This window comes from Pseudopipra pipra, chromosome 2 (assembly GCF_036250125.1).
Source record: "Pseudopipra pipra isolate bDixPip1 chromosome 2, bDixPip1.hap1, whole genome shotgun sequence".
NCBI lineage: Eukaryota > Metazoa > Chordata > Aves > Passeriformes > Pipridae > Pseudopipra > Pseudopipra pipra.
This window is the reverse complement of record NC_087550.1, coordinates 103,872,094-103,897,750: the sequence shown is the minus strand read 5'-3', so window position 1 is coordinate 103,897,750 and position 25,657 is coordinate 103,872,094. Positions and strand designations below refer to the sequence as shown.

Genomic DNA, 25,657 nt, shown 5'->3' with positions numbered 1-25,657 from the left:
AGTTTCTGGCATTCCTTTATTCAGACATTCAGGCATCAGCGATGGCAGCAGCAGTCGTGCCAAGCATCAGCAGTTTGTCAAATTCTGTGGAGGAACAGAGGAAACACTCATCTCTTCAAGCAACATTCATGTTTTGCTTTAAAGTTTCCGTAGGCTATGGTCTGGCATCCCTGTCCTAGCCATTTATTCTAGTGCCACCTTGTGAGGAAACCTACAGGGAAAAAGGACCCTGACCCCTTCTGCAGTTGTCCGGAGAGCCAGCCTGCCAGCCTGCAGTGGGGTGTCACTCCTTTGCTGGTGTCACTTTCCATTCCTTGAATTCAGTGTGGAAACAGATTCATGTGTTTCTTTCATTATGTGAAAAAATAGCACAGGCTTGCAAATGGTGGCTGGTGTTCCTGAGGCAGTGGAACTTTATAAATAAACACCTTAGAAGATTTACTACCCTATTCTGGAGGAATAAGAAAGAAGGGTAGGGGAAATAAGGTGAAATGAGGGACAGTCAAAAAGCAGCTTGCCCCATTGTGGGGAGGCTGACTCAAACCAGGACCTGGCACCAACGGAATAGAATGGAAAATGCAAAATGAAGTTTAAGGAGAGGAATAAATGTGATAACCTTGGCTGTCAGTGACTCTCTGCTGAGTCACTGAAGTGTGCAATGTGAGTGAAGAGCGACTCCTGATCTCCTGTATACTTCCTGCCCTTCCCTGCTATCCCATAAGATATCTGTGCTTTTATGTTCTGTCAGTTTGGTTTCTGAAATATTCAAGCTGCCTGAACAGAGTTGTCCAAGTACTGCTGACATGGCTCAGCTTACACATCAGTCTGCACTAGCAGATTTTGGTGGAGGAGGTTACCCACACACTGGTTTGTGCTGCTTGTGATGTTTTATTAGGCTTGTTTTTAAAGCAGTTATTGGAGTCTAAATAAATTCAAGTTAGTTGTTGTCTGTGCCACAAGACTTTATAGTATGGATGTATATGTGTATAGTTGGACTTATTCAGAAAAGATTTGTCCATATGAAAGAAGCACATCAAGCATGTGCATGAAAATATTTTCAGCTTATGTTCTTGACTTGAACTACTTGAAGAACATCTTAAAATAGAAGCAGAGTAGTGTAAGAAGTACTGATAGTACTAGAAGTTATTCATAAAAGCAACGTGGAAAATCTGGTCTGTTCTCCTGGGGCACAGCACTGGGCTTCTGCCAGAATGAGTTCTTCTGGAGGAGTTCTCTCTGGGAGGGAATGCTCCTGTTATTTCGGTCATGGGTTTGATTAGGAAATCTTAGGATGCTCCAGTCAGAAAAACAGGATGTGTAGGTTTAAGCTAATGCAATTTTATTTCATAATAGGATGACAATAAAAGTATGTACGTTGTAAGTTGCTCTGGATCCAGCTGGTGATCATTAGCTTGTTAGTCACTGTAAATCTCTGAATTTCAGTTGACTCTGTAGCATTATCAGGCCTTTTACACCAAGAGACATTTTAAAAGAAGTATCATTAAAAAAACCAAAATGCTGTGCTTAAATAGCTTAGAATAAAGCTGATTTCCTGAGTTCCAGAGATACTTGATGGAGACATAAACTGAATTTCTAGGAAAGTTTGTCTCATGTTTCAACTTCAGTACACAGAAAATGCTTCAGTAATAACAGTACTGACATGCAAGCTAGCTTTTTTTGCTGTCTGATGAGCTGTAAGAGAACTGAATCAATATGTATAGTATGCCTAATAATAGCAATGAATTCTACTTAAATAAAAGTAATTTATATAAATTGATATAAAAAGATTTGAATTAGTGTAATCAAGACTTTAGGAATAAACAGTTTTATAAACCGTGCCATAGTAAAATTAATTTTTCTTTCTTGCCTCACTTGGATTTTGTTAGATAGTATAACTGATTTTTAATTGGTACATCTGAGTTGTTAAGTTTTATAACTTTGACAAGATTATAAAAAAAACTAATGAAATAACTTCTGATATTCTTAGCATACATGAACTTAAAAATTAAATAAGAAATAGAATTACGTGAAAAGAAAAGAATAACCCACCTGACTTTGAAAATTACATTAATAAAAAGGCTGATGAATGTAAACCAAAGGGAATATAACCTGTAAAGTGAAATCTATACACTCTTCTTTTGTTGTCTATTTAGCTTTATTAGCTTGTGGATTTTTTCTGAAATGTTTTCTTTCTTTATATTTTCCCTAGTTGAGGATTATTTTGTAAAAGTCGTGCTTGGTTCCATGGTCTAGTAACCACGGCAGTAGTGGACCAAGAGTTGGACTTGATGATCTCAGAGGTCCCTTCCAACCCAGCTGATTCTATGATTGTAATACTTACACTTTTATATACTCATAAACTGTATAAAGTATAAACGTGTTACAGATTATTCTGTTCTTTTAAAGCCAGTGCCAGTAACTGTGTGTTTTCTGGAAATTAAATTTATGATATATTGTAATATAACTTTAAAATAATTTGTCATTGGAAAATAGAAATCAGGAAGAAGATTGCAGCCTCAGTAGGACTTCAGACTTTGCTGTAAATTACTCCTGAAGGTGTCCTGCAGCATGGTGCAGGCACAGGGAACATTGTTGCAAGAGATGTTGCCTTTCCTGTGAGCCACGATCTTTTGCTAATTTCCATTCTTTAAAATAGCCTGATATTTTTTTCTGAATATTTGTACTTGCAGTGATAGTCCTACTCAGACCAGTTTCCATTTGCTTGCAGTATAAAACCAAAGGGGATCTCCGAGATCATCTAATCGAAACCTCTCAACTGGACTAGGACCAAGTATATCTAAGTAATCTCCAAGGGATTGCTGTTTTTTAAAAAAGCATCCCATAAAGAAAATTGTGTATCCTCATACTTACTGTTTTAGCAGCACATATACTGTAATAGCCTTACTCTGCAAAATAACTTTTTTATTGGGGTGGTTTTTGTTGTTGGTTTTGGGCTTTTTTTCCTTTGTGTGGTTGGTGGTGGTAGTGGGGGGTTTTGTTGGGTTTGGTTTGGTTTGGTTTGGTTTGGTATCTTTTGTAGGAACCATTTTGAAAAATTTAATCTCCTTCCCTTTACAATCTGTATACTGTCTAAATCTGTCACATCTTTCCTTATGCAGTTTCTTAAAACTAGAGAGAAGCAATTTTTTTTGCTTTCACCTTTTTAATGTGTAAATTCAGAGGCTTTTCTCATGTCCCATAAGTGTTAGCACTCCTGTTAAGAATGGCTCTGTAGAGAGTGGGCTATGTGTCTATAGGGAATGCACTATGTATGCCTAAATATGTCCATAGTAGATGTATTTGTGTGTAAATACTTGCTCAATAGGCAAAAGTCAAATGGGAGTGAGAGTGTATAGTATCTTGTGGTTTGCTTAAGTATAAATCTTTAATTTCTTCCAAATTGTCTGTGTCTTTCCCTCCCCTGCCCTTATTCGGTCATTTTAAAGTTGAATATTTATAGGGAGGCAGTATTAAGAATTTATAAGATTTTAATGGAACAGAGCATCATCTTAATGATATTTCAGTTTCTTGATCATCTTTCTTTAAAAACAAAGGCTGAAACAAAGACATAAATTACATGAAATTTCAACCTTCCCCCCCGAGAGACCAATACACTCAGAATTTGTCATAAGCCCATTTGCCTATAGAGTTATTTGCAAAACTTTCTGCCTGGGCTGTTCACAAAAGGTCTCTAAATCGTCACTCACATCCTTGCTTTTCCTAGCTGTTGCTATCAAGAAGCCAGGAGAGCTGGCTAAGTTTCCTCTCCTTTCCCAAGCTTCCCTAAGCTAGCTTGGGAAAGGAGAGGAAACTTCTTGCTGTGTGTGAGCAGAGGTAGGAAAAGCTCCAGATTTCCTGTAAAATAAACAAGTGGAACTTTTGTTTCCCCGGGATGGCCCGGATCGTGAGTCAGTGTCAGGGCTGGGCTCCCGCTCTCACTGAGCTGAGCTCATGCAAGGAAGGGGCAGGACTCCAGGACTCTTCTTGGACACTTCAGGCTGCTGAAAGGCAGCTTGGCTTCACAATGGGAGAGGAGGTATTTATTTTACAATTAGTTGGGGTTTTCTTCTGTGGCTGTTTAAAACTGTATCATAATACTTATTCTGCAGAGCACTAGTTTCAACTGCAGGGTTCTTTGGTTCTTCTGCACGTTTTGTAGGTGCTGAGTAGGTAAAGAGAAGGGAAAAGAGTTCTGAAGTCCATTTCTGCTATAGAGGACCATATTAGAATAGGGAGTTACTTTTGTATGAAAACATATTCTATCCTGGCTCTGTTTAGTTTAAGTTTTTTTCCTTTTGGCCTGTTTGGCCATTAAACTTGCACAGATGTTTTCTGTTCCTATATGATGTGGTTTCAGTTTTCTTACTGTAAAGAATAATGCAACTTTATAGTTAAGCAAGATGAGTCACAAAGTCTTTAGGATGTGTTGCTCTTTTGAATGTTTGCTTAGTAAATGAAAATTCACCCCCCACACCCCTTGTTTTTTCCTTCCTAAATACACTAATAAAACTGTACTTCTTCTTCCTGGCAAAAAAAAAGAGAAGGAGCTTTATTAATTCCTCTTCTTTGTGAGGTGACATTTGTACAAGCAAGGAAAATTGATGTGAATGAGTTCTGGAGAAAATTATATTGGGATAATAAAATCTAAATGGAAATAATCTTTTCTTTCCCCTCCCAAGAAAAAGCAACTAGAGTCAACTGTTGCTTGTAAAATTTTATGTAAAGCTGAATGGAGAGATATCAAGTAAACTGTTTAATGATTTGCAGATAATTTGGGAGCTCTTAGTACAAAAATGTAAATTTTCTTCAGCTTTGGCTTTTCATAGCTGAAGTCAGTGAGCTGTGTGCAGAAATGAAGCAACAAGTTTTCTGAGTTGCTTTTTCTCTTAAAATTTGCCATGTGTCTTTCTCTTTTTCTGCCTTAAATAAAGAAAAGAGGAAGGAGGGAAGGAGAAAGGATCGTACACCAGCCAGACACTTGGTAGGATAAAAATCTGTAGGCCAGTTTCTAAGATGCCTTTTTAACACTTTGTATGTGTTTCTATAAGAGGCTGGTGGCATTCTGTGTTTCTAAAATAGTGCTTAAATACTAGGGACATGAGCCTATATTAGTACAGTTAGTTGATTAGGTGCTTCATAAAAGCTTCCAATAAAAGGCAAGGAGAGGAGAGAGAATGGAGCTCCTGGGGAGGAAGTCCTGATGCAACAGCGACTGGTAGCCAAGTTGGGGCTGCTGGTGCCTCCTTTCTGCTGGGTGCTGGGCTCTCTGCCACCCACTGGCCACCCAAAGAGCAGTAGACCTCCATGTGTTCAGCTGGTGCTTTCTTCTGCAGCAGTCTCTGTACCTAAAGCACTTGCTGACAAGCAAAGATGAAACACATGATATTATTCATTTTCTGTTTGTGTTTCGAGTTGCTTGTTCCTCTGCAGTTTTCCCTGTAGAGTTTAAAAGACGTAAAAGATGTCCCTGTTTTTCCTCAGTGGTGCAAGGTGTGTGTGTGTGGGGAAAACCCAAAACTAAAAAGTGAAAGTTAAAGATAATCTGAGGAGAAAAGAAGAAATATAATACTAAAATGGAAGAAATATTTGCTGTCAGCACTAAAGCTGGCGTAATCTATATGACACTATGGGTTTACTCTTTTTTTTAATAATCATTGAGTTTGAAAAATATAATTGACCAGCTACTTGTCAGTTTGTTGACAACATTGTAACTTTCACAAAAGAGCAAAGAACTATCCTTGCTACTTAAAAAAAGAAGATATTAAGCAAGTGCCATTCTTTGCTTACTGTGTGATGTAGCACTAAGTCTGATGAGAAACTTGTTTGAACATGTCTTAGGATGGCTCTTTGTGGTCTCTTTGTAAACACGTGTTTCTTCTTCCCAACACCCCCCTGTGAAGCTATTGTCTCCCATACAAGGTGTCCTGAGGTGTCCCATTGGTCCCCTGTTAACCCCTTCCTATTGGCTGTTGACCCCTTACCTGATGGTTTCTTTTGTGTGACCCTGAACTCGTGATTGGTCCCCTTTGACCCTCCTAAAAGCTTTATAAACCCCTTCCCAACAATAAACACTCTCTTGCCTCCTCTCCACGCCCGGTGTGCTGTCTCTGTGCCTGCCATAGAGCCACGTGGGTGCTGGGGGGAGGGGGGAGCACCTCTCCCCTCCGGGCTCGGGGCCTGAAAAACCCTGTCGCTGGAGTCCCCTTTCCCCGTCCTTTCAAGACGTCGAAATGGTTCTTCAGATGGAGAAGGAACCACAACTGGGCTCCCCCACGTCGAGGGTGGGGAAAGGGATCCAGAGTGTTCCTAGAATTTTATTTTTTTTCCATGTAGCAGTTCATTAGGTTCATAAGGTTCATTAATTTTTGTAAAAGAGGGAGGTTTCATAACAGCAGTCTAAGATGGATGGTAAAATCTGGATCATGCCAGTTACCAGCTGCAATCTAGACAGACATGGTTCTCTTGGGAGAGCCAGAAGGAATTTCATTCACTCAGTGCAGACTGACTAAAGAATTTTTCCTAGAGGAGATAGGAATTAATTGTGAATGGCAAAGGCAAATGGTAAAATTCATGGCAAGGGGTGCAAGGAGACATTTTCTTTACATTTATGTGAGCCACAGTCAGTAAAAGAGAAGAATGAAAAATAATGCAGGGAGGAAATAAGACTTTCTGCTCAAAAACCACTTTTGTTACAAAAGCACCTTCTAGCATTGCAAATTTGCAGCTTGAGGAAGAAAGAAAATGCTCATTTGGATATGCACACTTCCAGTGCTTTGCGATGAGGCAGCTGGGAGCGTGCTGTGTGCGTTTCACTCTGTATTTTCCTTTTATTTCATTTACTAAAGTCTTTTTACTCATCAGTGATTCTAATATGTCTCGCTCCATTTGTTTCAGCAGCATCTATCTAATCTAAACTCTTACATTCACTTTCTCACCATAAACATTTTAGGAAGGCAGACTTTTAGTTCATTAGTGGTTTGAAACCGACAGCCTGACAGCATCAAATGTCAGGATTCCAAATTTTACAGAAATATGAGTTATGAAGCATGGAAGTTAAGACACATAGGTTTCTCTCCTGTTCAGCACATCAAGCATATTGGTAGAAAAAAGCCTCTCCAGTGCCCTCCATGCCCATAATTTCAAATTTTAAGAACTTGTCAAACTGTGAAGTTACAATAGGTTTAGAGTTGAAACTCACCTGCTGGTAGAACAGGTTTGACTGTGGAGAACACTCTAAAAAGCAAAGTTTGCACTGTTCTGCTCTGCAAGCTACTCAGAGTTTTAATGAGAATGATGTTTCACTGATAATGGTTTTGTTTCTACTCCCTTTTCCATCCAAGAGGTTAAGCCAAAAATGCATGCTTTTCGTACTTATTTCTTCAAATGTTATTTGATATAGCACAGTTTTCTCTGGTGAGTTGCATAATACTAATGAAGATATTCTTCATCTGTGGTTTGTAGACTGATGGTGGTCTGCTAAACACCTGGTAGTTTTTGTGCATGGGTAGCTGGATGAGACATTTGGTGCTGGCTCAGGTCATTTCTAAATGGAGCTCAACAGCTGGAAACAAGAAAAAAAGTAATTTTCCATTTAAGCAGTTCTGAAATCACTGAAGAGATGTTTTGTCGTTGCAAATGGGAAGTTAGGAATTTGTAAAACAGTCTCTAATTAGAAGTCTTCCCCACCATGAAGGTTTGAGACTCTCCTTTAAACGCAGAAGTATAAATTACATGAATGTGGATGATATAAACGGTTACAGTTCAGTGTAAACATCAATATCATTGCAGAGGGAACACTTTGTATTCATATACTGAAATATTGTGCATCTGGAGACAAATCTATAGCGGTTTCTCAGAGAAAGCAGGCAACAGTCAAAGCCTTTCCAGACAGTTGACAGAGACGGAATTTATTCAGGAGGTTGGTAAGTTGTTACAAGTGCTTGACTTGGTAGTGTTGTGATAGATATAATCCACTTTACAGGTCATAAGAAGTTTGAGATGGCTAGATAGAAAATGTAAATATACATTTCTGTACTGTGGATTTGTCTTTTTCATTGCAATAGCTGACTGTCAATCCAGTATTTGATTTTTATAATCTTTCAGATTCACAGTGGGTTTCTTTGCTTCTGTGGGAACTACAAAAGATGGCCCAGGACAGTTGCATATACCATAAAGCATTTTTTAGTTTTGAAGTTTTTTCATTGAAAATTTCTGTTGTGTCCTGCAAATCAGAGGATTTAAATTAACCTTTAAGAGTTACTGCTTAATAATTTTGAAGACTTTTCTAATTATTTTCTCTATATATCTTGCTCTCCCTATGGTTTTGCTTTCTTTTTAATGGAAGAAGTTAATGTGTTTGATAATGTTTGGGGGAGATAGGAGTTTGAGTAATTCTTTGAAGTTTTCCTTGAGTTATCACTTTGGTTTTATGTCACCTTACTTTACTTAAGTTTACTTTCTGAAGCGTACCGTATTCAATATTCCATTTCCATATGTTAAAGAATAATATTTCCAGGAAATGGGAAGATCCTGAGACATCTTTAGTTCAGAACTGTGCCTGGGCTCATGTTGTGCCTCCAAACAGTAGTCAAAGAAAGCCTGGGGAATAGTGTGAGACCAGGTCACACATACAAAGAAAATCCTGCAGTGAGTCTTAACAGCCTCTAGTCATTTTGAACTTTGTGTTTAATAACCATAGTGGATTTTTGTTCCTTGTCAGATTGAGTAGTCAAATTTTCATTGCAAATAATGTGTTATCATCTGTAATTCCTGTGAAAGAGTTCCAATCTGCTGGATCACACATTGTGGGAAGGAGTTACCTCCCTTTGTTTTGAATGTGGTACCTGCTAATTTCATCTAATAGCCCTTAATTTTTATTACTGGAAGAGATGAGTGAGTCCTTAATTTTTATTACTGGAAGAGATAATTAGTGAGTCTTCCCTAACTACCTTGTTAATGTCTCCCAATTTTTATAGATTTGTGTCACCTGCGTGTATCTTTTTCCCAGAATAAGGAATCTGTTCCATATGTTTGATCATTCTTGGTGACTTTCGGTCTTTTTCAGTTCCTTTAGGAACTAAGATGGTTTATGTGTGAGGGCGAAAGGAGGTGAGAACTGCACACAATGACTTAGGTGTTGGATGGATTTATACAGCATTTTGATAGCACTTTATATTGCTCTTTATTGCTTTCCAGAGTATTAACAGCTATGGGTTTCAAAGCCTGTCATCTCTGTCTAAAGATAGTCTTTTTGTCCAAATGTGTCATTTTACTTCTATCTGAAATGTACTTCTGTCTTTTCCCTCTGCTGGACCATCTGTGAAGAAGTGAAAAACAAGAGCCTTGATCTAGGTCCCTGAACAACTCTACTGATCACCATGATGAAATCCTATCTTTTGTTTCCTGTCTTTTAATCACTTACTTATCCAAGTTAATGTTTCTTAAAAAAGGATGAACACTAAACTCTTCTGAATCTCAGTTTTAGTTTGGAGTGTGCACTGAGGTCACCATTTCCATCTTCTTCAGGAGCAAGGACTAGCAACTTTTTTATTTGTGTGTTTTAATGAAAATTGCTGTCAATTGGCTTGCAAAATAGAAAAGATGGCAGTGGACTTGTATAAAGACAACATTGTATCGCTGTAACATCACTATTGATTTCGTAGCTGGATTTATAGATTTACTGATAATCTATAGATGGATAGATCCAGATAGATAAATAAGGAGACATCTTCAGATAATTAGCTGGCTGCTCTCCTGGCAAGTAACATGCATGGGCTAGACAACTAAAATATTTAGAAATAGCAACTATCATGGGATTCTTCTGATTGAATTTATGTGTCTATGGTGTTGCTAGTACTCAAGCTTTCTTCACAGTCTGTGGACTAAAAGGCATTAATAAGACATGGCCTTTCTTTATCCCAAAGGAGAAGTCCAGATGAACTACATGCTAAAAGGGCTGTTTTACCTCCATTGACAGAAGGGAAGCCTGCAGTGACTGCCCCATATGGACACATCTGGCTCACAGTTGATGTTCAAATGAAATTAACTTCATCTTGATTAACTATTTCAGAACACCACTATCTTGGCTTTTTTACATCTCAGTGGCAAAACCGGCTGAATGCCATCATACTGAGAAGTACAACCAGATTACATGTAAGAAGGAATGGCCAGCCTGAAACCTTACATTTTAAGATTTCTTATCTTTTCAGTAGCTAAGTAAGAAATCATGCTAGATGATGACTAAAATAATGAAGAATTGTGAATAACATAATCAAGAGATAAAATTTGATTAATCCAAGATAAAAACAATAGCACAAGGTGGTTTTAATTGCAGGACCTAGTGCTTTCTCCTGAAGAAAGTACATACCTAAAAGTCTACCAAGGAACATACTGCACTCATCTTTGGTTGTGGAGTAACAGAATCTGAGCCATCAGGGAGTGTCAACATACATTGATTAAATCATCCTGGCCTTCCTTTCTCCCTCCCTTTTTTTCTGTATGTAATCTTTCACAGTGGTAAGCCAAAGGTAGTGCAGGCTTGTAATTTTTTTTTTATTTTCCCAGGAACATTTAGAATCATATAAATAATTACTTGTCTGTCACAGCAAGTGATTTTCTAGAGCTTCTCTTTATGTGATTTTCAAATACTTTTTGATGTAATTAAGTAAAGCACTTGAAACTTATTTTATTAAATATTTCAGAAGTTACAGTTATTTTGAAAAATAAAGTAGTTTTTAATCAAAAGAAATGTGACTATTCCTTAAGTATTCAAAGCATTTATTCTCAGGCTTGATGTAGTTTAAGCATTTAACCAATGAGAAGAGGTAGTTTTGCTTCTTCTTTTTAACTGTAAAAAAGAATGAAATCAGAAGAATAACCATCAGTGATGAATCAGAAAACAAAGCCTCAGCAAAATCATGTTTTGTTCTAAAATTTCCCTTGTCTGGGGACCTCTGGGCTGTTTGCTTTGTTTACTTTCTTGCTTGCTTGTCTGTTTGGATTCCAGGGCTATGACAGTGGATGACAGATACAGTAATTGTAAGGTGCTCTGACAATCAGTGCTGTATTTCTAGGGCACCAAGTGAACTGACTGTGGTGTAACATAATCACAACCTGATTCCCATTCTCTGGAATGAGAATTAGAGTACTGTAGTAGGATTTAGACTGACATGCTATTTTTACACACACACCCATTTTTTTTGTCTTTTGCATTCAAGAATTAACTTTTGCATTTGGTAAAAATATATCAGTTTCTGTGTGAACACTAGAAAACAATTTTCCCCCAGATACCTTTAGTTTTTCTGCACATGGATGCTCATTCCAAAAGCCTTTAACATTCACACAGCATTTACTCACTGACTGCTTGAATATTGCTTTCCTCTAAAGCAATGCTGGCGTCTGTCGTGTAGCCGGTTCCCAAAGGACTGATGTTCATGAACAGCTACAGGGCCCCCACCTCTTCACTCTTGACTTGGGACAACTTGTCTGCTTTGTCCAAACTTATTAATTGTGGTAAGAGTCAGACTGATGCCTGACATTGTGTTAATTTTCAAGGAGGTCCAGTGGGATAAAGGCTTTGATCTTTTGCTTTGTAACACCAGAATATTTATTTGGAGGAACATCTTTTATTCAGAGATCTGTTGATTTAGTCTAGGCAGAGAGAATTAAGATGCCTCTGACAGTGTCTAAATACAGGGTTTTGCAACTTTGCTGTAGGAGAGTAAAGCCTTTCACAGGTAATTTTTTTTTTCAAAATAAATAAAGGATTTATTTATTTTAAAAGATATACTGTCATTCAGAAGTCCTATGTTCATCCAGCTCCAGAAGTCATCTGATACAGACATCAGTTGTAAAAACTGCACTTTAGTCTGCTGAAATATGGACTAAGTGTGAAAATGTGTCATTTGAAGATTGTCCAGTAGAAGATAATATAGCTTGACTATGTGCAAAGAAACTATAATATGAAGTTGAAAACACTTTAATTGCTTTGTTGTTTGCATTCTGTGAAACATTTGCCAAACATCCCACTAGAAAGCACTGTGGGTGTGTGCTACATCTGATGCTGTTGTCAGGGGCACCCATTCTTTATGGAAGCATCATCTGCTATGTAGAGCTGAGTGTCATTCATGTTTCAGCTTTTGAGTGATGTAAAGGCAAGCATCAGTAAAGAAGAGTTCAGACCCTGGATTTGAGGCAGAGTCAAGTTATTACAGGTGGGTGGCTGCCTCCAGAGGGGGATTCTGAACAAAGAAATCCCTGGGCCATTGTACTCTCCCAGTCTGTGCACAAGATCTTCATGTGCTCTGGAGATGCCTCTTGGTCCAGTGGAGATTTATGGTCTGGGATCTTCCAACACCTCACTGGATTCTTTCTCCATGTCCCCATGGGCAGCCCATTAACTGCTCTTATCTTCCAGATTGGGGCAGCTTTGGGACCCTCTGGGGTCTCAGCCCTTATCTGAAGGTATCCTGTCTGTCTCTTGTTTGCTCCCTTGCTGAGCCAGTCCTGCTAACAAAGGGAGCTCATTCGCCTATGCCAGGCTTTGAGCAGGGAATGCTCCTGCTAAGCTGTTAGCAAGTTATAATTAAAGTTAAACCTGCACAATTAATTTCTAATATTCTATAAGTAAACTTATTTTAATCCCCAACAAGCACTTACACAGCCTTTCCTTGGTTTGCCCTGAGCTTGGTCCAGTTGTGATATCCTGGCCCCAGGAATTACTCGCACACACTGTGAGATGCTCACCATGCTTTCCAGATAAACCTAAGCTTGTATAAATAAGTGCTGCAACTGAGAGTTGCACCTTCCCCCTGTGACCATAAATTTTCCTGCCTCAGTTTCGACCAATGTTTGTGCAGCTATTTAGCGAAGCAGATAACGTTAAAACTCTGCTTTTTTCCTTTCTTCCCTTCTGCAACACTTCAGGATATGGGTCAGTTCCCTTCTCTCTCCTTTCAGATGCACCAATGTCACAGCAGAGGGGAGGAGTGGCAGCCAAGGCCGGCTCCCTGGGGATGTGCCCACCTTTGGTGGGTGGGCTCAGGCAGTTCCCTCTCTCTTACTCACAGCAAGTGAATTATGAGACACCTGTGAGACAGCAGTTATGAGACAGTGTGTCTCTCTTCTCATACTCAGAGTAAATTATGAGCAGGAGAATAAAATGGTTTTTGCTTGCCTGTGCTTGAGACAGCCTGCTTGTAACTGGGGACTTGACGAACACTTGTTTTCTCTCCCATCCATTCACCTAACCTAGTTTTAAGGAAATTACCCTGTGCTGTGGTGGGAGTGTCCTCAGAGATGATGTCAGTAGAAATGTGTGCAACTTGGGCAACTGGGGCTCTCTGTGTTAGCTGAGAGTGCAGATGTACCTGTCTAGTTGCTATTAAAAAATATAAATAACTCTGGTTCAGGAGAATATGGATGGTATTTCTACCAAAGCAAAGCTGAGTAGAAAGCAGTTGCAGAGGAAGAAGCTATTTTAAATAACTGAGACAATCAAATGTGCAGATGGGTGCTTAGTTGCACTTTGCCTAAGGAATTTTTGTTTTCTTTATAAAGTTTTCTTAAAATTCCTATTACTTTCTTGTGCTGGTAGTGTAATGTGGTGACCCCTTGGGAAAGTTAGCTCTGTCCTTTAGGGAAACCTTAGGATAGCAACACTTGATCTTGCTGTCACAGAAAGTACTTTATGTGGAGCTGAATGTTGGCATCATGGGAAAAACTGAAATCCTGGACATTTCTCTTACTTCGTCTCTGACAGAGTGAGGGCATTTTGACATGTGGAAGTCTTTGAGGGTTTTATATTTTGCCTTTTTTTTTTTTTTTTTTTAATTTAAGGTCTGACAGGTAGGATGGATAGATGACTCGATGACATTCCTTAAGCACTTGAAGGATATTAGGAAAAAAAAGAAATTAATTTGGCTGCCCCCTCACAACACCACATGTGAGAAGATTGTTTATGCTCCTGTTCATCCAGAGCTGGAAGAATATAATGACCATTTCTGCTTTTTTGTGAAAAAATGTTCTCAGTTACAAAATGGACTGTCAAAAATACATTTAAGAATACAGATTTTATAGTATCACTAATAGTGGCCTTGCATTTGCACGCAAACCTATGTATTAGATAATTCTCATGCATGTAAACAACATCTAAAAATACTAGTTGAATGCTGAGAGGAAGTATTGTGGTCAGAAAAACATGGCACTTTTTTCCCCCCAACCTAGTTATTGATGTTTTCTGAAATTCTAAAAGTTCACAAGATATGTAACTGTTTTTTCCTACTTTGTATAAAGCATCAGTGCATATTGTTATATTTTCACTATTCAAACTGAGTTTAAACTTAAAAATATTAGTGTTTTCGGTTAATACACCCCTTTTTATGAATTTTTTGATGTCTGATATATTTTTTAGAATGTCTTCATGGAGTTATATTCCAAGTAGCAGTTCCAAAATTTTTTTTTCAGGATAAAGAGCTCAAGACACTTTCCAGAATAATACTGATGATGAGTAAATATGTTTTTCCTTATTCCTGAGTTAATAAGCTTTTGCTTCAAGAAGCCTTTATATTGTTAAAGGAACCTGAATGGATAAGTATGTTTCTTTAGTGCAAAGAAGTGTAACAGAATCTTCTGTATGGACCTACCTGTGCACAACTGACAATTCAATATGAATTTTCAGATTAAATGTTCTAGAGACACTAGACCTGAATAACAAAAGTAGATAGACAAGGCAGTTTTGAACAACAACAGAAAACCCTGAAGTACAATTCTAAAATGTCCTGAAGAGGAAAACTTGGCCACAGGTCTTTTTTGATTCCTCTGGTCAGGGTTCAGTTAGTTGTAGGGAAGTACTTTTAAGTGAGAAAAACTGACTTGTATAGTGCCTATTATGTGCTCTACTTCTCTTGTGGTGTTCTCTGCTGTTAGAGGAATTGCAGCTTAGACAAAATATATAAATGAAAGAAAATGAGACTCTTTAGATTGTACCATGACCTCAGTCACATGACTTTGTGTGCTAAAAGTCAACCACTTTTTTAATCACTGTTAATTCAGTATCAGAGGAAACTGGCTTGCAGTGATATGGATTTGCAGTGTACCTAGATGCCATCAAGGCCTCTTCTGCCAACAGAACCTGTTATTTAGTGCTGGACTGTCCTTCCATTGGCTTCATAAAACAAAGCATAAATACTGGTAGATTGCTGCTAAATCTGTCTCATCCCTCTGAATATCTGTACACCAGATCATTGTCATTTTTCATGCTTTTATCAGCTGTTCTGCAGCAAGAGGGCACTTCACCCCCTTTCATCTTTAGGATTCACTTGTCAGGCGATTAGCGGAATTTGTGTCTGACAGCTAAATAATCTAATTATGCTCGCCTTGCAGAAATAGTGGGATCAAGATTCGGCCTTTTTTTTTTGATAATGTTCTGTTGTGTCTTGGGAGTCAACATAGGCTTGGAGTCAGCAAATACAAACTCTGTTTCCACCAGGTGTTTCTCATGTTTCATTTTTTTAAAAAATGAAGGAGATTTTGATGAATTGCATTGGGCCTTCAACTGAAGAAGAGACCAAAATATTCTATAGTAGCTAGTCCCTGAGAAGAAAGCCTATGTCATGCAGATATGTGTTGGATCAGCCAGAATTTAAGTTGGGCTTGCTTGGTTCTCCTTGCCAGTAGTAAACTTGGTAGATATTTGACCTGTCTGGGAGTATGAGTGATGTAGAAAAGTTGGAGAGTCAACAGGAAAGTTGCTGGCTTATATGGAAGGAAATGTTACTGTCTCCCATGTTTGTTTTCTTGTCAGAAAAATTGGTAACTGATAACACTGCTTGATCTGGGACTCCCAGCACTCAGATCTTAGCAGTATTTGAGGTTTTGTCCTGTTAAAGCAGAACCATCAGACTTAACAAATCATAAAGGATTCAGTGTCTCTTAGAGCGAGGCAAGTTTATCTTGGGTGTTTCCTAAATGAACAAATGAGTACTATATTAAATTTCTTGGAAAAGGTTCATGCACGTTTTCCGTGTATAGATCAGTATAGACCATTTGGTAACATAAATAAATCATAATTAAAAAATATACCTTCTTTTGTACCACTTCAGAGGAAGAGGAAAACATCTTGGCAGCACAGGTCCACCTGAAACTAGATTTGTATGGCTTAGCAATTTTTATTCCCTTTTCCTATCAGTAGTGCTCATGTCACCTGTAGAAATCCTAGAGTGCAGTCCCCTCACAATTGAAGAACACCAGTTCCACTTGTCTTCTCCTCTCTCTGTCCCAAAAGAAATGAACATGTTCACTCACTGGAGTGGGTTCTGTGCAACCCTCATTAAACTTATTTGAATTATGCCTCCTAGCTCCCCATAGAAGAGCAGCCTTGTTTAGATGGTATTCTCTGTTCAGTTCACAAGGAATCAGTTGGTTCCCAATTCTGATTTATCACCTGCACAGGCATTCGTTTTGAATGAACAGATTAATAAATGTTTTCAAGCATTGCCCTTGCATCAGCTTCTGTAAATTAAGAAATTACATTGCAGCCTGTCTTTCCCCTGGGATACACTAATATATTCCCTCTTGCCCATGATTCTTTTGCTGTGATTTGTAGCTTGTTAAATCTTAGCTTGTTGTGGGTTTATCTGGGTTTTGGTTTCATGGCATAAAATCAATGATTAATATACGGTGAAGCAATTACCAAATTATTTCCTTTAATTAATTGCTCTTACATAACAATTTCATCTTTAAAAAAAACCCCAAACTCCCCTAAATTATTAGGTTTGGATATTCTTTTAGTAAGCGTGTCTTTCTGAGTTAAATAGCGGTGCAGGTTAGAGTACACGCTCTCATTATTTTCCAAACCATTTTGTGAAACAGAACTGTGAAAAAAAGGTTTGATCACGAATGGGCATATACTGAAATGTTCATCTATCTTAAACTGACCCGTTTGCCTCTGAACCAAAAGCTGTCTTCCCAATCTTGCTTTCATCTTGCAGGCATTCTGTGCTTTTATCTCTGTAAATGCCCAGTAGGTTCAAATTTTTCATTATATCTCTTTGACTACAATTTTCACTGTTTTCCAGCTAGATCTCAGTCAGCTCTTTCTCATAATCCTTCTTGCCTTTTAACTGCTTCAGCACAGGCAGGTCATGCACTTTTCTTAGTTTTACCCTTTCCTGGTTTGCAGGAATGCGTCATGTCCTGTTTTTCTATTCTCTTCATAGTCACTGCTTCAGTTAATGCTTCTTATCTCTCATTCCCACCTCAGCAAAGAATTTCAGAGGTTCTGTAGAGTTTTGTTCTTGATCTCTCTTCCTCAGCAGTTCACAAACTCTAGGTTGTAAGTAGTCATTAGCTCAGCAGAAGGTCAGTTGTTTCTGCTGCCACCTGCAAGTTAAGTTGCAACAGGATGCTTTTGGGTACTGCAATTCATAGTTTGTCTTGCTGTCAACACAGATTAGATGACTGTTTTGGGCACCTCTTAAAACTACCTCTGTTCCCCAGTGTTCTTCTTATCGACCTGAAATCCCTGTGTGTATTTTAGTCCTTTTCATAGATATGTTTTGACACATTAGTGTACAAAATTACTAACGTGGAGCTCTTATTATTCTTTATACAGCTTGGAATTTTTCAGCTACTAGAAGTGCTGTACTCATATTGCTTCTCGTATTGACCAGTGTTTTCCTTATGGTCCCCAAGAGTTTCCTTAGGTCTCCAAGACTAAATCTTAGCTCTCATCTCTTAGCTTTTACTCAGAAGGTCAAGGGAGCATGGAGGAGGTTTCGTGGTATTTATGCATACATTGCCAGAAAAGGACATTGAATGACAGCTAGGGCTTTTCAGTACTCCTATTTATATAAACAAGTAATAGTTACACTTATTTCTTCAAGTACACATTGCTGGGATTTTAAAGCTAGGCAACTTTCTTGATAGGGAGAAAAGCTGAGAGAGAGAGAGAGAGGAGAGAGAGCGTTCATATAGTAACAGGCAAAGATATAAAGATGAATACCAATTTTATTTTATTTTGGTGGGGGCAGATAGCATTTGTTTATTGTTACAGCTTACCTGTCTGAGGGTGGTTATTGCTTATTGTAGTACTGATCTGTAAATTAAATATTTTTGCTCAAAATAAGTAAAAATGGGAATGTTTTAGAGAGATGTTGTCAATATAAAAATCACACTCAATCTAGAATGACTGAAATGAATACTTCCTGTATGGACAGAAGTCAAGGAGGTTCCTCCCCCCTTCTCTCAGTTTGAGTTTTGATACTGAATAGCACCTTTATTTAAGTAATTTCATCACATGTTCAGTCCACCAATGAAACTTCTCTGAGTCTTCCCTGAAACTGTGTTAAGGGATTATTGTTTAAAAATGTTAGTAAACATTTTTAGAGGTAAATTTGAGGATCACATTTTTACGAATTCTTTATAATTTTTGAAAAAGTTAACAAAACCCTCAGCAGCAAACCTAAGTATAATTTGCCTCTGTTTCTTTATTTTCCTTTTTCTACTCCTGTATTTTGTATTTCCATTACAATTTTTTATGTTGTCCAACTTTTAACTGAACCTGCAAATTTTAAAGGAGAATAATTATTTTTTTTCAGAGTGTTGGGAAGAAATTACCTCCAGCCACAGCAACTCAGGAGCCAACAAAAATAGAAGTGGACAGCAGAACAAAAAGTAGGTTTCATAGGTTTTTCTTTTTTGCACTTTGTGCTATTAAAGGCAAGCTGAACACTTTTCTCTGGTTTTGGCTAAAAGCATCCTGTATATATGAACAGCCAGGATGCAGATAGATATATTTAGAATAAACTTTGAGTAGGAGGTACATAGACAGAATGCTTTGTTTCACAGAATCCTCTGAATTGTTTTTGCTCTGGTAATCCTACCTCAAGTTCTCTGCCACCAAAAATCAAATTAAATTATGCGATCAACTTTCAGCCTTGAGGGTACTTAGGAATTAATCAGAGTTGAATAAGATCCAACTTCAGGCTGTAACTTGTAGGTAGCTCATAGAAAAATTTCATTGTGAGTGCCCTTGCTTTTTTTCCTCTTCCTTTTTTAAATTTCATTATGTACAAGAAATAATTTGTGTGGATGGTATGTTTTGTATGGGAAATCAGAAGAGAAGGCTCCAGGGAGACTTATAGCAGCTTTCCAGTACCTGAAGGGGGCCTAAAAGAAAGGTGGAGAGCAACTTTTTACAAGGGCATGTAGTGACGGGAGCAGGGGGAATGGCTTCAAACTTAAGTTTAGATGAGATATTAGGAAGAAATTCTGTTCTGTGAGGGTGGTAAGGCACTGGAACGTGTTGCCCAAAGTTGTGGATTCTCCCTCCCTGCAAGTGTTCAAGGCTGGCTGGCTGGGGCTTTGAGCTACCTGGTTCAGTGGGAGGTGTCCCTGCCCATGGCAGGGGGCGTTGAAACTAGATGAACTGAAAGGTTCCTTCTGACCCAAACCATTCTCTGATTCTCTGATCTTCAGTTCTTTTCTCATCATTTCAGTGCTTATTAATGAAAAAGTAATGATTAAGTCTTTTAGGCATGTTCTCATGCTGTTCTAGGGAGGCATATGTAACTAGCTTACCAAAGAACATACATATATAAATATATTTTATATATATATTTTTTTTTTTTTTTTTAAATTACTACTAAATGTTATGGATTCTGGTGGAAAAGAGGGAAGAGAACATAGCCATTCCATGTAAAAGAAGATGAGTATAATATAAGGAGCTGATTTTTTTTAAGTCTTGCACAGCGCTTCTCCTTCCCTGACGTGTTTATCCTTCAGAACTGAAGTACATACAGACATAGGAAGGATAGCATCTGGATCACCAGAACAGGGTCTCTCTGAGTGAAGTGTATGGTTACAACCTGGTTTGCAGAGGTTTTCGTCTCAGAGTTGCAAAAGCAGTTTAAAGCAGCTTTTAGTGAATTACTGTCCATTAGCTCCACCACACTAATCGACTTGCTACATCCTCTTATCTTGTTCCTCTGTGCCACCAGGCTATAATGGGAAGTACTGCAAGAACTCAGTTGCCCTGAGGAAGTGAGAACTTGAAATATTGAAAAATGTGTGAACTGGTAATGTAGAGCAGGGCTACTGAATGTGTTCTGGAATTACCTTTCCCAACCTGCAGCTTGAGCAGGTTCAGCTGATCTGAGTGCAGGTGCCATGGGAGGGGTGATCCCATGGGCTTTCCCACCTGCAGAACTCACCCTTGGGTGTTAAGCCAGGCTGTGAGACAGGTGCTCCTTTCCACATCAGTTCATACTTCTGACAGCTGAAGCTGCTCACGAAATCCCATCCCAGAGTGCAGGAGTTTCTAACTTTGACCACTTGTAAATGAGTGTGGAAATCTTCCAAACAGTGGTTAGAGAACTGTACCTTCTACAGTGATCCATTGAGCTCTGGAACTTTTCCATCAGCACTTTTGGGCTCTGGTTGGTTCTTCTTTCACCTCTTTGTTGTTTGCCTCGGACATGACTTTTTGGCCAAAAAAATCCATCTTCATTCAGTATCCCTTTTGCCAGAGCTGGTGAGAAAGGTGGGCTACTTATTTGTACAGTATCTTGTTCTATGAATTTTACCTAAAATTTATTATTTAGGATATTTTATCTTTCCTGGAATGTCTAGGGCCTCAATAGAATTCTTGGTATCTCTGTTTGTGCTTGGGAAAGAGAAGCACATGTATAGGAAGGTCTGATGTAATTATATATAATTGTCTTAGTCTCAGATGGCACCACTGAAGATTTATTTCAATCAGTTGAAGTTGTCCTTCACTTAAATTGAAAAACCTTTCCGTGAAAATGAAACATACTTCAGTCTACTTTGGTTTTTAATATAGGCAGAGGAATAATTTTTTCATAATAAAATTAATGTATGATAGACGTGAAGAGAATGATCAGATTCTGGCATAGGAGTGTGATCTGTCTAGTATTTGTCATTTCTCCAAAGTTACTGCTTTTTACCACAAACAAGCTTGAAAAAGCATTCAATCTGAGGAAGTTTGCAGTCTCAGAAAACTGATGAATGTTCCAATTGCAGTGTTCAGCATAAAAGTATCATTCCACCATGGACCTCAACTACTTTCACTATTTCCTGGGACGGTAGTGTCCCAGTATTTCTTGGAATCTTTAATTGATACTGTGCCATTGTCCAAGAAAGTAGCAAGAAACAGAAGACCCGTAGATTAAACTCAGAAGAGGCTTTTGGATGTGTGATTTAGATTCCCATGGGATTACTGCTGGAAATGAATGCTGCAAGCAAGACAGGGGTTATGTTGGTAGAGAAATAGTAAAGTTTTTTCATTTTCCACCTGTTTGTTTCCACAACTGATGCTGTTATTCCTTAGTCCCAAATGGATAAAAAATGCAGTTGCATTGTGAGAGAGCCTGCTGAGAGAGGAAAACAGGTAGCAGCAGCACCTTCCCTCTCTGCCCACGGGGGCTTCAGCATGGAGTGATGGTTGCTGACTTCTCACATCTTGATTAGAGCCTGCTTTTTTCCCACAGCTTTTTTGATGTGACAGGGCAGTGATTGGCAGTGAGCCACTTGATGTGTCTCTGCTCTTGGTACATGCAAGTTCTGCAACAGGATGAGTTGGTCAGAACAAAAGACAGAGAGTTGTGTTCTCTAAGGTGCATCTCCCAACAATATGCTGTGTAAATCTCCCTGCAGATTTAGAGGGATAGACAGAATGACTCTTCAGGGCCAAAGAGGACTTTTTGCTCAAAGGAAGAGCACAGTGAAAGCACAAATCTTTACAGAACTTGAGTAGTCCCTTGGAAAACATGACTAACTTTTCAGGAATGAGAGAATGCATCTTTGAACAGAAAAGGGGAGAGCTGTTTAGTTTAGATTTGTGGGTTCCTAGATTTAGAGAGAGATTCTCTTGTTGTAGTTCCATATGTAGATAGGAGGGCACATTGATGCATGAGTGTTTATAATCCGTTTCTGGGGTAAGATGTATTGTTTTTTCTATGAAATAGCTTGTTTTTAGTATACGTGGCTTGTGGTGAAAAGGATATGTTGTAGAAAATATATATAGTTTTGAAGTATCTCTGTTGGATTCTAAAATTCAGCAAAGTGAAAACATCCACAATGTCTGAGAGAGATATTGCAGATTACTGAGTCTGCAAAAATGGAGTATAAATAAGCAGACAACAAAATAGCAAAGGCAGTAAGTCACAGAGTGCATTGACCACAGCACTTAATTTAATTACTCCACTCACTGAATATTTATAATTTGTGTTAAGCTATTGCATAGGACTACCAAAATCATAGCAAGCAACTAATCTTTTTCGTGATGTAGAAGGTATAAGGAATAGCTGAATATGCATTAGTAACGCCATAATTAGCCCTGTTTCTATTTTTTGTTTAATGAGGTGGTGTTTTGGCAGTTGGCATCTCATGAAGTTCTGTAAAAATATTTATTAGTGCAATCTATTTATGAGTCTTGAGTGTAGCAATTAATAGTAAAGCCAAATTCTGCTGCGTATAGTGTTTTGATTTTTCATCTGGTTTGTGGGTTTGGTTATAATAATGTAATTTTTCACTAGATTTTGTATATTCCATTTCAGAAGCATTTTATGAGTGATGGTCAAAGAGAGGAAACTTAAAGCTTGAGGAATAATACTTTAATGCTGATTGCTTTCTTAGTATTACTGTTTATGTCCATACTGATTGCTGTATGATTTAGACTTCACTGATAGGGAAATATTTAAGCCTCAAAAAATAACTATACAAGGAAGCAACAGTAGAGGTAAAACATTGTGTCATCCTGGCCTAAGAGGAAATGTAAATTCCAGAGTCACTGTCCCCTGTGAAATTTAAGCTTGAAGGTATATTTGTCTGTGGACTGCTGTCTTGAATGTCTCAGCTTATCCTAACAGTGTGGCAGGAGAACAAATAGAAGAGGCATGCTTTTAAAGTACAGCAGGGCTCACTGATACAGTTAATGGAGTTTGCTCAGTTCTGGTTTGAACAGTGTAATATTTAACCAGCCTCTAAAAATACAAACAAATGAATTTACCTGCTATAATACTGCAGGACCCCAAGTCATAGAGAAGGTCTATAGGTTGAAATCAGTGCTTTACACTGCAGTTGTAAATACATATTGAGCCACTGAATTCTGTGAGTGAAATACAGCCCTTGCAGTGGCCTAGGTAATGAAGTAGTTATATTCTGTTGGAAGGCTGTCTCTTGTTATTGTTCTCCTCTTAAGGCAATGATTTTTTGAAGGGAATGTGTCAAATAGGGCACATTTTCAACTTGGGACAAACTGTGGAACATAAGGTGCTGCACGGAGATGCATGATTACTACCCGTATACAACATTTATTTCTTTTTAGAGGATAGCCCCTTTACAGTTTTTAGGATGGGCCTGTGACATTTTCCTCAATAAGGTATGGACAGTGACAGACCACTTGTAATAAATATCTAGTTCTTTGCTGCTTCTTTTTCTTACAACTTCTGAGCTACAAGGATGATACTGGGAGGGGAATTGTGTGTCACTCTGTTCCCTTGGGGTCTGTCAAAGAAGGTGGGAATGACTTTGTTCTTTCCAAAGGACAGGACTAGGAGTGGCATGGGCAGTGAAGATGCTTATTGTTGTGTCATCATTGTACCTATTCTAGTTGGAACAGTACAGTTCAAAAATCACAGGATGTAGCTAAGGGTGAGTATTTTTAAATGGTATTACTCCTAGCTCAAGTTCTCTCCGTTCAGAATATGTTCAGAAGATGAACATCCTGCATTAGATCCAGCCTGTTTGATTTACAAGACGTGCTGTGAGGTTTATGTACTCTCTCAGTTCCCTGAGCAATGCCCATTGACTATGGCAAGTTGTTGTCCTTTGATTGGGAGGAGCTGTGAGTTTGCAGTGGGAGACTGTGGTTTGACAGAGTGAAGTATTGCTGAATTAATAAATGAGGACTGAAAATCTCATGAGTATCGTCTTTTCTCCTCCCTTTTTTCAAGATATGTTTTCAAGATATCTGCTGTTGGGCATTTATTACTAGATATATTTTTAAGATGTCTTCAGGTCAGAGAGAAAAAGAGAAGCTTCTGGAAGGACCATCTGTGATGTATAAACCCAGCCTTGGATGTCAAATGTAAACACAAGATTTATTACCTACAGCTGAGGGTTGCTTAGTATCCTAGTTTGAAGCTTTAATTTTGCTTAAGTTTATTTACCAGGCTTATAATAGGATATATTGTTTTGACCTTTCGTTTTTTGGTCTTTTTTTTTTTTTTTCCATTTGGAAAACCCCAAATTCAGCAAGTTCCAGTGTGACCTCTACAATGCTGTGTCTGAAGTTAGTTTTTCCTTTTATCTTTTCTTCCTTCCTATCTAAACATAACTGTTGACATTAAGTGCATCTGCATCCTCTTGTGGTATTATGCTCTGCTGAATAAGGACAATTTTAGTACTGATGTGACATAACCTATTAGATTTTCTCTGCTTTTATTAATCTGATTTTAAAGGTTCATATTATTCTGATTCCTGTTGGCTTAGCTGGTGCTTGCTTGAATCATGTTGTTCTACCATTCCCTTAGGAGAAGTTTGAAAGCTGACTTTGTCCAATCACTTACATGGTTCCTAACCCATCCATGTTGTTGAGACCTAGCTCTGTTGCAGCATGATCCAGTGGGTCCTTTCCAGGCAGAGAAATGTATTGATTTAGTATATATTTGTGTGAATTGTACTCAACAAGGGCAGACTTCCACTGTACATGAACCATAGTTTTTTCCATGGCTGTGCCTTAACTCTGTGTTCCTGTGCCAGCATTCAGAGCATGGGGCGGCCATGAACCTCCCCCAGCTCCCTCTTGTGCCTCTCACGAGATTGTCTCCTGGCTCTTTATGAACTGCATCAGCATTTGGCTGATTTTGAAATTTATCTGTAGTTTAATTTCTTGTTTCACTGCTATCTGTACTTTAAAAAAAAAAAAAAAAAAAAGGAAAGAAAAAATTCTAAAGCTTGGTGGGGAGAGCAGACAGTTATGAGACAAAAGAGTTCTTGACATCAAAACTAGAAGATGAAGATGTGTAGCCATTTGCTAGAGGGTACTTGCTTCCTGTTAATTATCTGATTTTTCAGATGCTGAAACTACAACCCTCTCTCCACTCTTGTCTATCACTCTTGTCTTTATCTTGAAAGGTGACTCAAATTCCCAGTCTTCAAATAGCAAGTGAGATCTGAGGGCGGCTTACCTGTTATATGACTCAGGACACATGAGCCCCCAGACACTTGCTATTTGAAGCATTCTTTAACCTGAACACGTGGGGTTCATCCACACCTTGAGCAGAAGCTGCACTGCCTTCTCCTCCTTTCAGAGCAGTGCCATTACGACAGTGCAGTGACTGTTCATGGTTGCTTAGCTGTACACTGTGCTTGGCTTCCCACTTAATCTTGGGATTATGCTGTTTCTGAATGGAGGAACAATGTATGTATTTGAGAATGGACATTCAGGAATGATCCTCCTTGAGCTCAGGTAGTGTTTACCTCCAAGAATCCAGTGTGGCTTCTGTTCTGTATCCCAGAAAAGAAATGCTAAGCGTGCTTCCAGTAACTAAGGACTTGCCTGAGTTTGCAGCACTCAGTGTCTTTAGTACAGCATTACATCTACTTTGACTCTGGACTAATCCACTGAATCTATTAT

General features: G+C 38.4%; 1 protein-coding gene across 11 annotated transcripts in view; it reads left to right on the top strand.

The window, feature by feature from the left end:
• Nucleotides 1–25,657, top strand: part of SH3KBP1 (SH3 domain containing kinase binding protein 1) — a 217,967-nt gene that overhangs the window by 134,012 nt on the left and 58,298 nt on the right. For all 11 annotated transcript variants that reach the window (XR_010428559.1, XR_010428564.1, XR_010428562.1 and 8 more), the window contains one exon: nt 18,597–18,672. Coding sequence is in view for 4 of the 11 variants with exons in the window: in XM_064646750.1 (XP_064502820.1) it covers nt 18,597–18,672 (76 nt within the window). In the remaining 7 variants the exon portion in view is untranslated. The remainder of the gene's footprint in view (nt 1–18,596; nt 18,673–25,657) is intronic.